The sequence below is a fragment of the Babylonia areolata genome, chromosome 18 (genome assembly GCF_041734735.1).
Source record: "Babylonia areolata isolate BAREFJ2019XMU chromosome 18, ASM4173473v1, whole genome shotgun sequence".
Lineage (NCBI taxonomy): Eukaryota > Metazoa > Mollusca > Gastropoda > Neogastropoda > Buccinidae > Babylonia > Babylonia areolata.
Genome location: NC_134893.1, coordinates 73,391,957 through 73,407,139, shown reverse-complemented (window position 1 = coordinate 73,407,139; position 15,183 = coordinate 73,391,957). Strand labels below are relative to the sequence as shown.

General features: G+C 45.6%; 1 protein-coding gene across 2 annotated transcripts in view; it reads left to right on the top strand.

The window, feature by feature from the left end:
* Nucleotides 1-9,101, top strand: part of LOC143293081 (1-phosphatidylinositol 3-phosphate 5-kinase-like) — a 122,969-nt gene extending 113,868 nt beyond the window's left edge. For both annotated transcript variants that reach the window (XM_076603968.1, XM_076603967.1), the window contains 4 exons: nucleotides 2,714-2,875; nucleotides 4,899-4,967; nucleotides 7,526-7,633; nucleotides 8,529-9,101. In XM_076603968.1, the coding sequence (XP_076460083.1) occupies nucleotides 2,714-2,875; nucleotides 4,899-4,967; nucleotides 7,526-7,633; nucleotides 8,529-8,602 (413 nt within the window). In that variant the 3' untranslated portion in view covers nucleotides 8,603-9,101. The remainder of the gene's footprint in view (nucleotides 1-2,713; nucleotides 2,876-4,898; nucleotides 4,968-7,525; nucleotides 7,634-8,528) is intronic.
* The last annotated feature ends 6,082 nt before the right edge of the window (nucleotides 9,102-15,183 follow it).

Genomic DNA, 15,183 nt, shown 5'->3' with positions numbered 1-15,183 from the left:
CACACCACTGTACATGGTGCAGTCAGTCAGTCAGTCACACCACTGTACATGGTGCAGTCAGTCAGTCACACCACTGTACATGGTGCAGTCAGTCAGTCAGTCACACCACTGTACATGGTGCAGTCAGTCAGTCACACCACTGTACATGGTGCAGTCAGTCAGTCACACCACTGTACATGGTGCAGTCAGTCAGTCAGTCACACCACTGTACATGGTGCAGTCAGTCAGTCAGTCAGTCACACCACTGTACATGGTGCAGTCAGTCAGTCAGTCACACCACTGTACATGGTGCAGTCAGTCAGTCAGTCACACCACTGTACATGGTGCAGTCAGTCAGTCAGTCACACCACTATACATGGTGCAGTCAGTCAGTCACACCACTGTACATGGTGCAGTCAGTCAGTCACACCACTGTACATGGTGCAGTCAGTCAGTCAGTCACACCACTGTACATGGTGCAGTCAGTCAGTCACACCACTGTACATGGTGCAGTCAGTCAGTCAGTCAGTCACACCACTGTACATGGTGCAGTCAGTCAGTCAGTCACACCACTGTACATGGTGCAGTCAGTCAGTCAGTCACACCACTGTACATGGTGCAGTCAGTCAGTCACACCACTATACATGGTGCAGTCAGTCAGTCACACCACTGTACATGGTGCAGTCAGTCAGTCACACCACTGTACATGGTGCAGTCAGTCAGTCAGTCACACCACTGTACATGGTGCAGTCAGTCAGTCAGCACACCACTGTACATGGTGCAGTCAGTCAGTCAGTCAGTCACACCACTGTACATGGTGCAGTCAGTCAGTCAGTCAGTCACACCACTGTACATGGTGCAGTCAGTCAGTCAGTCAGTCACACCACTGTACATGGTGCAGTCAGTCAGTCACACCACTGTACATGGTGCAGTCAGTCAGTCACACCACTGTACATGGTGCAGTCAGTCAGTCAGTCACACCACTGTACATGGTGCAGTCAGTCAGTCAGTCACACCACTGTACATGGTGCAGTCAGTCAGTCACACCACTGTACATGGTGCAGTCAGTCAGTCACACCACTGTACATGGTGCAGTCAGTCAGTCAGTCACACCACTGTACATGGTGCAGTCAGTCAGTCAGTCACACCACTGTACATGGTGCAGTCAGTCAGTCAGTCACACCACTGTACATGGTGCAGTCAGTCAGTCAGTCACACCACTGTACATGGTGCAGTCAGTCAGTCAGTCAGTCACACCACTGTACATGGTGCAGTCAGTCAGTCAGTCAGTCACACCACTGTACATGGTGCAGTCAGTCAGTCAGTCACACCACTGTACATGGTGCAGTCAGTCAGTCAGTCACACCACTGTACATGGTGCAGTCAGTCAGTCACACCACTGTACATGGTGCAGTCAGTCAGTCAGTCACACCACTGTACATGGTGCAGTCAGTCAGTCAGTCAGTCACACCACTGTACATGGTGCAGTCAGTCAGTCACACCACTGTACATGGTGCAGTCAGTCAGTCACACCACTGTACATGGTGCAGTCAGTCAGTCAGTCAGTCACACCACTGTACATGGTGCAGTCAGTCAGTCAGTCACACCACTGTACATGGTGCAGTCAGTCAGTCAGTCACACCACTGTACATGGTGCAGTCAGTCAGTCACACCACTGTACATGGTGCAGTCAGTCAGTCACACCACTGTACATGGTGCAGTCAGTCAGTCAGTCACACCACTGTACATGGTGCAGTCAGTCAGTCAGTCACACCACTGTACATGGTGCAGTCAGTCAGTCAGTCACACCACTGTACATGGTGCAGTCAGTCAGTCAGTCACACCACTGTACATGGTGCAGTCAGTCACACCACTGTACACGGTGCAGTCATTCACACCACTGTACACGGTGCAGTCAGTCACACCTCCGGCCTCAGACATGTTCAGAGAACCAGGAAGGCTCCAGACACTGCACAACAGGCCTCATCTGGGAATATCAGTCATCCTCCAAAATCACTCGGACTTGGTTTTTGATTCATGTTGTGTAGGTAAACACATTAATGATGATTGTTATTGATGCTGTGTCAACAGCCAGTGTGGATAGCCTGTCCCTCCTGACTATGATAATAATGATATGATAATGATGATTGTTATTGATGCTGTGTCAACAGCCAGTGTGGATAGCCTGTCCCTCCTGACTATGATAATAATGATATGATAATGATGATTGTTATCGATGCTGTGTTAACAGCCAGTGTGGATAGCCTGTCCCTCCTGACTATGATAATAATGATATGATAATGATGATTGTTATTGATGCTGTGTCAACAGCCAGTGTGGATAGCCTGTCCCTCCTGACTATGATAATAATGATATGATAATGATGATTGTTATTGATGCTGTGTCAACAGCCAGTGTGGACAGCCTGTCCCTCCTCCTGACTATGATAATAATGATATGATAATGATGATTGTTATTGATGCTGTGTCAACAGCCAGTGTGGACAGCCTGTCCCTCCTGACTATGATAATAATGATATGATAATGATGATTGTTATTGATGCTGTGTCAACAGCCAGTGTGGACAGCCTGTCCCTCCTGACTATGATAATAATGATATGATAATGATGATTGTTATTGATGCTGTGTCAACAGCCAGTGTGGACAGCCTGTCCCTCCTGACTATGATAATAATGATATGATAATGATGATTGTTATTGATGCTGTGTCAACAGCCAGTGTGGACAGCCCCCTCTACCTACGGTCCCACTCCAAGAGTGTGCTGAAGGCGGCCATCACCAGCGACTCGACGTTCCTGTCGTCCAACTTCGTCATGGACTACTCCCTGCTGGTGGGGCTGGACGACGTCACCAAGGAGATGGTCGTCGGCATCATTGGTACGTCCCGCTGTCCGTCCGTCTGTCTGTCTGTCTGTCGGCAGTTCTCCCTCTCCTCCTCTCACCCTCCACGCCCACTCTCCCCCTCGCTCTGTCTCACACTGTCCCTGTCATTCGGGGAAAAAAAAAAAAAAATTGCCATAACTCAAATAGCGCTTTTGTCCCAGGCCCATGGCAATGTGAGTGTGATTTTATTTTACAATTTTTTACAAAATCTGTGGTATGCAGATTACAATTATGTTCCTTTTTACATGTATGTATTTTAAGCGAAAATTGCTGTCATATCAGCTGTTTAATCATGTGTGTGTCTGTGCGTGTGTGTTAGTGTGTGTTGGAGTGTAACAGGTGTAGTATTGATAGTATGTTACTTTGTGAGTTTTATGCATTGTGTTTTTATGATATTAATGATTCTGTTTTATGTTTCTGCTACTTTTTATATGCTTTCTTGTTTCACTTTAGGTACTGAATTGTAAAGCGCTTAGAGCTTGCTTATGCTTGTATTATAGCGCTATATAAAACTAAAATATTATTGTTATTATTATTATTATGGAAGGACAGTGAATGACTGACTCAGTTTCACCCCATCCCTGTCTCTGTGGTTGGCATTATAGGGCACCCACAACAGGACCCACCCCTCTCTCTCTCTCTCACACACTCTCTGTCTCTGTGGTTGGCATTATAGGGCACCCACAACAGGACCCACCCCTTGTCTCTGTGGTTGGCATTATAGGGCACCCACAACAGGACCCAACCCTCTCTCTCTCTCACACACTCTCTGTCTCTGTGGTTGGCATTATAGGGCACCCACAACAGGACCCAACCCTCTCTCTCTCTGTCTCTCTCTCTGTCTCTGTGGTTGGCATTATAGGGCACCCACAACAGGACCCACCCCTCTCTCTCTCACACACACTCTCTCTGTCTCTGTGGTTGGCATTATAGGGCACCCACAACAGGACCCACCCCTCTCTCTCTCTCTCACACACACTCTGTCTCTGTGGTTGGCATTATAGGGCACCCACAACAGGACCCACCCCTCTCTCTCTCTGTCTCTCTCTCTGTCTCTGTGGTTGGCATTATAGGGCACCCACAACAGGACCCACCCCTCTCTCTCACACACACACTCTCTGTCTCTGTGGTTGGCATTATAGGGCACCCACAACAGGACCCACCCCTCTCTCTCTCTCTCACACACACTCTCTGTCTCTGTGGTTGGCATTATAGGGCACCCACAACAGGACCCACCCCTCTCTCTCTCTCTCTCACACACTCTCTGTCTCTGTGGTTGGCATTATAGGGCACCCACAACAGGACCCACCCCTCTCTCTCTCTCACACACTCTCTGTCTCTGTGGTTGGCATTATAGGGCACCCACAACAGGACCCACCCCTCTCTCTCTCTCACACACACACTCTCTGTCTCTGTGGTTGGCATTATAGGGCACCCACAACAGGACCCACCCCTCTCTCTCTCTCACACACACTCTCTGTCTCTGTGGTTGGCATTATAGGGCACCCACAACAGGACCCACCCCTCTCTCTCTCACACACACACTCTCTGTCTCTGTGGTTGGCATTATAGGGCACCCACAACAGGACCCACCCCTCTCTCTCTCACACACACTCTCTCTGTCTCTGTGGTTGGCATTATAGGGCACCCACAACAGGACCCACCCCTCTCTCTCTCTCACACACACACTCTCTGTCTCTGTGGTTGGCATTATAGGGCACCCACAACAGGACCCACCCCTCTCTCTCTCTCACACTCTCTGTCTCTCTCACATTCAGCCTGTGGTCAGTATGACCAGTCATCATTTTCCCTCTCCCTCTCTCTCCCTTTGGTCACTGCTTGTTTGATGTTTGAAAAGCAGCTGGTTTTTATCTGTTTGCACTTACGTATGTGTTTATGTGTGTGTGCATGTGTATATGGTGTGTGTGTGTGGTGTGTTTGTGTATGTGTGTGTGTGTGGTTTGTGTATGTGTGTGGGTGAATGTGTGTGTGTGTGTGTATGTATGTGACATTCCAGATTACATCCGCACGTTCACCTGGGACAAGAAGCTGGAGATGGTGATCAAGACGCCGTGGGGAGGTCAAGGTGAGAGGTGGTCACCTGTCACTGTTGCTTCACACCTCCTCCTTCCTGCAGGGACACCCCCCGAGAGTGCTCTTTCTCTATAAATAGTATCACTGCCTTCAGGGAATTCCCTGTTAGAAATGTCCGCTTTTCTCTATAAATAGTATCACTGCTTTCAGGGAATTCCCTGTGAGAAATGTCCCCTTTTCTCTTTTCTTTTCTCTATAAATAGTATCACTGCCTTCAGGGAATTCCTTGCAATTTGCATACAGGAGAAACAGATGTACGGATGATGCAATACTGTTTGTCTTGAACAAAGTCTAGGCAACACCTAGACAAATCAAATACCTGTGTCCGCTTGATGTTCTTTGATTTTTCTAGTGCTTTTAATACAATTCAACCTCACCTCTTAGCAAAAAAGCTGATGCACATGGGACTCGCTTTTCCGACGATTTTATGGGTTTTAGACTATCTTACTAAAAGGCCTCAGTTTGTAAAATTAAATGATTTTATGTCTACTGTCTCTTTCACAAACACAGGTGCACCACAAGGTACAGTCCTCTCGCCTTTTCTTTTTACCTTGTATACGGCTGAATGCAGAAGCCTGACCAATTCGTGTCCCCTCGTTAAGTTTGCAGATGACTCCGCACTGACAGGACTTATTACTGACGACGATGACACTGACTACCGAAGAGAAATTGACAGGTTTGTGAACTGGTGTGAAGAAAATTTCCTTGAGCTGAATGTTGGCAAAACCAAAGAGCTTGTAATCGACTTCAGAAAAAAGAAATCAACTTTAAGTAAAATCATCACAAAAAATGAAGTGGTCGAACAAGTAGACTCATACAAATATCTCGGTGTGATAATCGACAATAAGCTGTCTTGGAATGAAAACTCAACTGCACTCATTAAAAAGAGCAACAGTCGCATGTACTGTCTTAGAAAAATGAAATCTTTTAATGTATGCAAGCAGATGCTCCAAATGTTTTACACATCTGTTGTCTGTAGTGTTTTAACATACGGAGCCGTGTGCTGGGGGGGAAACCTGACCAAACATGACAAAGACAGGTTGGAAAAAGTCATTAGGAAAGCGGGTGGGGTGGTGGGTATAAGACAAGACACCTTTAGCGACATGCACAATAGAAAACTGACTGACAGACTAATAACAATTTTGACCGACGTAAGACACCCACTACATGATGACATTAATAGCAGAAGGTCAGACATAAGTGGTAGGTTTAGAGCTCCACGCGCAAGAACATCTCGATACATTAATTCATTTATTCCTACAGCCATTCGCGCACACAATCAAAACATCCAATACACTAAGTGAACCCTCCCACCCCCCAAGCCCCCTCGCCACAGCAACACCTGAACTTCACCAGCAGACGAGTGTATGGGAGCAGACATTATGCGTGCATGTGGGACTGAGCGGGTGAGCACGGGCAAGCAAGCATTTGTGTGTGTGTGTGATCGGAAGTGATTTTAAAATATTTTCTTATTTTACTTGGATTTCATGTATCTTAATGTTAATGTTCTAATCTTATTGGCGTGACATATGTTATGTGCATGCATACGTTGTTTGTGTGTGTGTGAGTGAGTGTGTGTGTGTGTGTGTGTGTGTGTGTGTGTGTGTGTGTGTGCATTTTACTTATATATACGATTTATTCCCTTGATGTTTTTATTTATGTATTGTTGTACAATACCTTATGGTCTTAACGTGTGTGTGTGTGTGTGTGTGGGTGGGTGTGTGTGTGGGTGTGTGTGTGTGCGTGCGTGCGCGCATGTCATTTTTAGTAATCTTATACCCTTTTTTTGTTGGATGTTTTCATTTGTTAATATTGTTGTGCAATACCCTATTGTCTTAACATGAGTATGTGAGTGGGGGGGGTGGGGGGTGGGGGGGGTTAGTATATCGTCAGCTATTGGGAATTCTTATTTGACTAGTTTTAATCTCTTCTTATGTTGCGCATGATTTTATGCCAGTGTTTACAATGAGCCTGTGATTGCACAACTTAATTTCCATGTGGATTAATAAAGTGTTTTTGATTTGATTTGATTTGATTCCCTGTTAGAAATGTCCCCTTTTCTCTTTTCTTTTCTCTGTAAATAGTATCACTGCCTTCAGGGAATTCCCTGTTAGAAATGTCCTCTTTTCTCTGTAAATAGTATCACTGCCTTCAGGGAATTCCCTGTTAGAAATGTCCTCTTTTCTCTATAAATAGTATCACTGCCTTCAGGGAATTCCCAGTTAGAAAAGTCCTCTTTTCAGGATGATGATTAATGATAGATACAGTGGTGTATACGGTGAAACCAGTCTGATGACGTGCTCTGTGTACGGTGCTGTTTCAGGCATGATGATTAACGATAGATACAGTGGTGTATACAGTGAAACCAGTCTGATGACGGTGATGACTACGATAGATACAGTGGTGTATACAGTGAAACCAGTCTGATGACGTGCTGTGTGAAACCAGTCTGATGACGTGCTGTGTGTACTATGCTGTTTCAGGCATGATGATTAACGATAGATACAGTGGTGTATACAGTGAAACCAGTCTGATGACGTGCTGTTTCAGGCAAGATGCCGACAGTGGTGTCCCCTCAGCTGTACAGAGGGCGCTTTCTGGAGGCCATGGATCGCTACTTCCTCCACGTCCCCGACCAGTGGAGCGGACTGGGCAGAGGTAAGTTCTACAACTCTGTGGAGACAGGTGACCCTCACACTGGGACAGGTGTGACCCCCACACTGGGACAGGTGTGACCCCCACACAGGGACAGGTGACCCCCACACAGGGACAGGTGACCCTCACACAGGGACAGGTGACCCCCACACAGGGACAGGTGACCCCCACACAGGGACAGGTGACCCCCACACAGGGACAGGTGACCCCCACACAGGGACAGGTGACCCCCACACAGGGACAGGTGACCCCCACACAGGGACAGGTGACCCCCACACAGGGACAGGTGACCCTCACAGGGACAGGTGACCCCCACACAGGGACAGGTGACCCCCACACAGGGACAGGTGACCCCCACACAGGGACAGGTGACCCTTCATAGGGCATCATGAATGGACTGGGCAGAGGTAGGTTCTACAGTGCACTGCCATTGGTGACTTGAGTGCACTGCCATTGATGACTTCGGATGATAGACAGTGCCCTGCCATTGGTGACTTGAGTTGATAGACGGTGCCCTGCCATTGGTGACTTGAGTTGATAGACAGTGCGCTGCCATTGGTGACTTGAGTTGATAGACAGTGCCCTGCCATTGGTGACTTGAGTTGATAGACAGTGCCCTGCCATTGGTGACTAGTGTCATGAAGGGTACATGTTAAAAGACCAATTTTCTCATTGTAACAAAGCTTGACAGCTGCACAAGAGAACAATGACTAACCTTTGCCCCCTGACCCAGTTTGAAGTGAACACGTCCATGGTGTTGTTTTGACATGAACCACAGCCTGTGACTGACAGCATCGGTTCTGAAATACTTGGGGCTGGGGAGTGTTTTTCACACACAAACTTGGCAGTGAAAGAGTTAAATCGCGTGTGGTGTAGCGTTAACATGTCTGTGCTGCAGACTTCCCATCAACCAAGGAGCAGCAGAAGGATGACGCTGATGTGGAATCCTCCCAGACCTCCAGCCGGCGCTGACCTTGACCTCCTGTCAGACGTCCTGTCTCCACGCAGCTTCTGACGCACGGCCCCGGTGGGTGTGTCTGTGTGGACGTGGTGAAGCACACTTGTGCTGACAGCTGTGGTGCTGTGTGTCCACACGGCTTAACACCCTGACCCAGACCACTACACGTCCTGTTTCATGAAGGATGTGAAGACGGGTGTTTCCCCAGCAGTTGTGTGGATGCCGTGTTTGACAGAGAGTGATTGAAGACAAGCCAGTGACGGGAGTGCATGATGCTGTCACAAGGTTCACAGACTTTACACTACCCACATGGCTGACACTGCTGTGTGTTTCTTGGGCATTCCTGTTGTCTGGGACATCTGTGGGCAGGTGGAGCAGGTGGTTTGACCGCAGGAACGTTTTAGTGCCCTTCTGTTTTGATGTAGTCTTTTTGGGGGGCTTACATGTGTGAACAAAGTTAGTGTATGTGATAACCCTCTGTGTGTGTGTGTGTGTGTGTGTGTGTGTGTGTGTGTGTGTATAATAACCTTTAACAAATGCATTTTCTCTGGAAATAATTTTGTCTGTCAACACCAAATTTGGATTAAAAATATAAGAAAAAGGATGAGTTCTTTCTGCACATTCCAGTGATAGGGGAGAAATTCAGCGGCATTTCTGAATCATGAAAATTTTAGTCACATGTTTGAAAATCACAGTTTGTTAAGTTGTGGTTTCAGGACAATTTTGGTTTTAAGACAGTTTTAAGTCAGCAGTTGAAGTAAAAGAAAATTGTGGATGGACCATACAGAATGATACAAAGTATATCATCAACATTTTTATTGCATACCAAAATTATAATATAACGAGGATATTATATCTACTAGAAAGAACTTGAAAAACAGTTGAAACAGCGACATGATTTACAAGTCTTATCAGTTTAAGCTGTTTACTCTTCTAATTGCAACAATACTTTAAAAGAAAATCAGTTTTGACTTTTGTGTAGCACAAGTGTTTGGAGTTTTTGTTGAAGCCAAAAAGTCAAGATAAAGACAGGGCAAGTTTGAAATCATGACTGCTCTGTTTTATGATTGTGAAAATATGAAACTATGATAGATCTGTTTGATGAACATAAAGCAATGAGATGCTGATGAATGTAGCTGCTGTAGATTGAAATGTTCCTTATCCAGCATAGCGCTTTTTTGTAATGGTGAGAAAGTACAAGATTTGGATTGATATACTTATGTACGCATTGGTGTTTGTTTGTGATTGTAAGCAAATAAACGATTTGGATTGATGTGTTGACGTATGTCCTGGTAATCCATCTGTCCTTCAGTCCCACACTCCCCTTCTATCTGTTTCCATTTGGTTGCTGTTGGTGGTGATTTTTTTTGTGTGATTGGTAGGAATCACATGTGAGTCATGAAGACTCAGCCTCTATTTTCATTTTTATTGAATTAAATTGTTTATTTTTTGTGACCTGCTGTGCCCCGAGAGACAGCAGTCCATGTCTCCAGATGTCACTGGACAATTTCCGAGGTGACCAATGTGCTTCTCGCTCACATCACTGGAGTTCATTTGAAGAGCCGGGTCATTGTTCATGGTACAGAACTACTTCTGCTTGATGAGTGGTTCCTTGGACGTCAGTTTGACTCTGCAGTTTTATGCAAGGGAGGTTAGGGAGAGGCACAAAGTGAGGGGAGAGGATTACCGTCGGTGCAATATTTTCATTCCATGGGTCACATCAGCTGTGGTTGAGCTGTGTACAAAAGGACTTCATTGGCTTTCCGTGTGTGTGTGTGTGTGTGTGTGTGTGTGTGTGTGCAAGTGAATCGGTGAATTTTTTTTACTAAATGATTTTTCTTTTAATGTTGAGATTCTGTGGTGAAGTGAAAATGGAAAATATTGCTGGAGATTTGATTCATTTCGGAGGACCAGTCATAGTGCCTGTAGTAGGATACATGTACATTATTTTATTTGATGTTTTTAAGACTTTCACCTACAGATAAATGTGGAGAGAGGAAGGAAAATGTTGATAACACTGTTGCTGTCTGACGTCCACTCCTCTTTGCTCCCCCTTCCCTCCCCCCCTCCCCAACCTATATCTCTGTCTCTCTGTGTCTGTCTCCACACTCCTTTTCCTTCCTTCATTATTTGTACTTTTAATGATACACCTCAACAAATATACACTGTGCAGAGACTGAGTGTATGTTGAAACTGGAATGTGTTTTCATTGTTGGAAATGAAGTCCAAAGTGGATATCAAACTTTTGTCAGTTGTAGTGATGTATGCTGTTTGGCTTTTGACATGTTTTGTTTCCCAGAGCTGACGCTGTTTCCATGCAGTATGCTGGACTTCACCGGTGTCAGAACTCAAATCACTGCTGGTAGAAGGTTGTACTGAGCACTCGGCTAACATTAAGTTGTTTGTGTAATCATATTTGGGTCAGTGTAAATTGTGTATACAAGCGGATTTAGTTCATTGTGATATGTTTATCTGATAAGAGTTGGTTGCTGAATGGACAAGACAGGGCAGAGAGAATGAGTGACCATGACCAGTTATTTTGAACTTTATTCAAACACCAAGTATTGTAACTCATGGTAAAACAAAGGCAGGCAGAGGCTTGAACTTGCATGCCTTGGTTTCATCAGTAGTCATGCAATTCGTATGATCTCTCACTTTGTTTTTTAAACATAGTATTCTCACTTAGTGTTTAAGCACGCTAGATATTTTCACATTGTTTTTAGACGTAGTTGATATTAACAAATCAGTGACTGTTACCAGTTGATTTGAAGGGAACTGGGTTTAGTGTGTACGTCACATTGCCTTGAATGTTGTGTCAGTGTCCTGTCTGCACCGACCTCAGTGTTTTCACAGTCTACTTACGTTCACTGCTGCCTCCAGTGTAAAGGTCTACTTAGTGTTTTGACAGATCAGTGGCTTTGGTCCATGCAGGAATCACCACAGTTCATTTTGTTGGCAGTGTGTTTGTGTGTGTGCAGAAATATTGCTACAGTTTGTTTGTTTTGTTTAGCAGGTGTGTGTGTATGTGTGTGAGTGTGAGCATGTATAGATGTGCATGTGTGTGTGTGTGTGCATGTGTGTGTGTGAGCATGTATAGGTGTGTTTGTGTGTTTGTTAATGTGCACAGTTTTTTTTCATTGCACTTTTATCATTTTGGATCTATAGATCTATGGAAGAGTTAACATTAGTTCTTGTAAACATGATTATTCTATTTTAAAGTGATTAAGGTGGATGGTCAGTTGTGCGTGTGTGTACACGCACGCGTGTGTGTTTGTGTGTGTGCATACATGTTTTTTTTATGATAGTTGTTTTAGCCCTTGGAATTGACAGAACGGTTGCCACCAGTTGTTGTCCAGTGGAGTGTTGCATGCTGAAGGGACGGAGATGGACAGGCCAGGAAGTCAGTGATGCAGAGCTTGGTGCCTTACTTTGTTCCTCTCTCTTGGCCTGTGTCTTCACCACCACCCTGTCCCCACACTGTCACAGTTGTCAGTGAAGCTTTCCTGTTGGGGGGCTTTGTTCTGCATTCTTTCTTCTTCTCTCTCTCTTTGTTCCTCTCTCTCTCTCACTGTCTCACTGTTTGTCACTGCCTCTCTCTCTCCAAGGGAAGGCATTATTTGAGTTGCATGACGTTTATGATTGTCATTTAACCCCTGACTGCTGACCTTTGGTGTGATGAGGTCAGTGTGGTCCCTTTTGACACATGTCGCTGAGGCATTGTGCACTTCAGGGATGTCACTGATGTTGCTGAACTTTGGTGTGATGAGGTCAGTGTGGTCCCTTGTAACACATGTCGCTGAGGCATTGTGCACTTCAGGGATGTCACTGATGTTGCTGAACTTTGGTGTGATGAGGTCAGTGTGGTCCCTTGTAACACATGTCGCTGAGGCATTGTGCACTTCAGGGATGTCACTGATGTTGCTGAACTTTGGTGTGATGAGGTCAGTGTGGTCCCTTGTAACACATGTCGCTGAGGCATTGTGCACTTCAGGGATGTCACTGATGTTGCTGAACTTTGGTGTGATGAGGTCAGTGTGGTCCCTTGTAACACACGTCGCTGAGGCATTGTGCACTTCAGGGATGTCACTGATGTTGCTGAACTTTGGTGTGATGAGGTCAGTGTGGTCCCTTGTAACACATGTCGCTGAGGCATTGTGCACTTCAGGGATGTCACTGATGTTGCTGAACTTTGGTGTGATGAGGTCAGTGTGGTCCCTTGTAACACATGTCGCTGAGGCATTGTGCACTTCAGGGATGTCACTGATGTTGCTGAACTTTGGTGTGATGAGGTCAGTGTGGTCCCTTGTAACACACGTCGCTGAGGCATTGTGCACTTCAGGGATGTCACTGATGTTGCTGAACTTTGGTGTGATGAGGTCAGTGTGGTCCCTTGTAACACATGTCGCTGAGGCATTGTGCACTTCAGGGATGTCACTGATGTTGCTGAACTTTGGTGTGATGAGGTCAGTGTGGTCCCTTGTAACACATGTCGCTGAGGCATTGTGCACTTCAGGGATGTCACTGATGTTGCTGAACTTTGGTGTGATGAGGTCAGTGTGGTCCCTTGTAACACATGTCGCTGAGGCATTGTGCACTTCAGGGATGTCACTGATGTTGCTGAACTTTGGTGTGATGAGGTCAGTGTGGTCCCTTGTAACACATGTCGCTGAGGCATTGTGCACTTCAGGGATGTCACTGATGTTGCTGAACTTCGAGCATGAAATACCAAGAGGATGAAGTTCAAATACATTATGGTGACTGACATCCTGACCTGTCAGCTCTGTCTTATTGCTGTGAGGTGACAGCCCTTCACTGACATCCTGACCTGTCAGCTCTGTCTTATTTCTCTGAGGTGACAGCCCTTCACTGACATCCTGACCTGTCAGCTCTGTCTTATTTCTCTTTAGTGACAGCCCTTCACTGACATCCTGACCTGTCAGCTCTGTCTTATTGCTGTGAGGTGACAGCCCTTCACTGACATCCTGACCTGTCAGCTCTGTCTTATTTCTCTGAGTTGACAGCCCTTCACTGACATCCTGACCTGTCAGCTCTGTCTTATTTCTCTGAGTTGACAGCCCTTCACTGACATCCTGACCTGTCAGCTCTGTCTTATTTCTCTTTAGTGACAGCCCTTCACTGACATCCTGACCTGTCAGCTCTGTCTTATTTCTGTGAGGTGACAGCCCTTCACTGACATCCTGACCTGTCAGCTCTGTCTTATTTCTGTGAGGTGACAGCCCTTCACTGACATCCTGACCTGTCAGCTCTGTCTTATTGCTGTGAGGTGACAGCCCTTCACTGACATCCTGACCTGTCAGCTCTGTCTTATTTCTCTGAGTTGACAGCCTTTCACTGACATCCTGACCTGTCAGCTCTGTCTTATTTCTGTGAGGTGACAGCCCTTCACTGACATCCTGACCTGTCAGCTCTGTCTTATTTCTCTGAGGTGACAGCCCTTCACTGACATCCTGACCTGTCAGCTCTGTCTTATTTCTCTGAGTTGACAGCCTTTCACCGATGAATGTACTTGTCAGCAGTCAAGGAGTAAAAACGTATGCATGTTAGAAATGAATTTATTCTCTTTCATTCATCAGGTTTTTCTGTCCTTTTATTTTTATATTCCCTGCTGTGTGTTTTTAGTCATGGCACTTTTTTACTTTTGATTCCTGGTCAGGGGGGTGTGTGTGTCTGCTTGCATGTGTTCATCATGTTTTGCGACAAATCAGGGATCTTTTGTTAACGCCCATGTCTTCCAAAGATGTGCCAACACCAGCAGACAAGAGACATGACGTGGGGAAAGTGGCAAGAAATCACGATGGACACACACATGTTGGAGACGAGGATCACACAAGTTATCGTCAAAGAAACAAGGTGTTCTTTGCTGAATGCTGCTCAGTGGAGAGGTGTGTGTGTGTGGTTGTCCTGAACACTTTGAGTTTTGCTTTGAAGACATCTCAGGTGTGTTTTGTGGGGAATTGTGTGTTTGAAGACGTGAGACAGTCTGGGGACTGTTGCTCTGGTGCTTCTGCTTGTTTTATTTCATTTTTCCTAATGCATTTCACTTCAGATTGGTTCAAGACTTTCATTGTCTTTGTCACACAGTTCATTAAAACAAAATTTTCTTTTATTAGGCTCTTTGAAATGCTCATCATCAGATAAATAAGTGAAATGAAAATAAGAATGGCAATTAAAAAAAAAGTAGATAAAAATCCATCCAGCCTTCCCGGATTACTGACATCATGTAAAAGGAAAACTTGATAGGGAGAGAATGGCCAAAGGATTACTGACATCATGTAAAAGGAAAACTTGATAGGGAGAGAATGGCCAAAGGATTACTGACATCATGTAAAAGGAAAACTTGATAGGGAGAGAATGGCCGTTAGTTCTGACTCCAGATGCTAACTTTGTTTGGTTTTTCAGCTAAACCAGCGATAAACGTTGATGGGTGAAATGCAGTGTCTGGAACTAGTTGAATCGTAGGTAGCAGCTCTGACCTGCTCCAGAAGCAAGCAGCAGTATGTGATACTCGTGGGTGGGTATCCGTTTTAGTGATCGTATAGGGGTAAGTGTTTTCTTGTGGATGGTGAGTCATAAC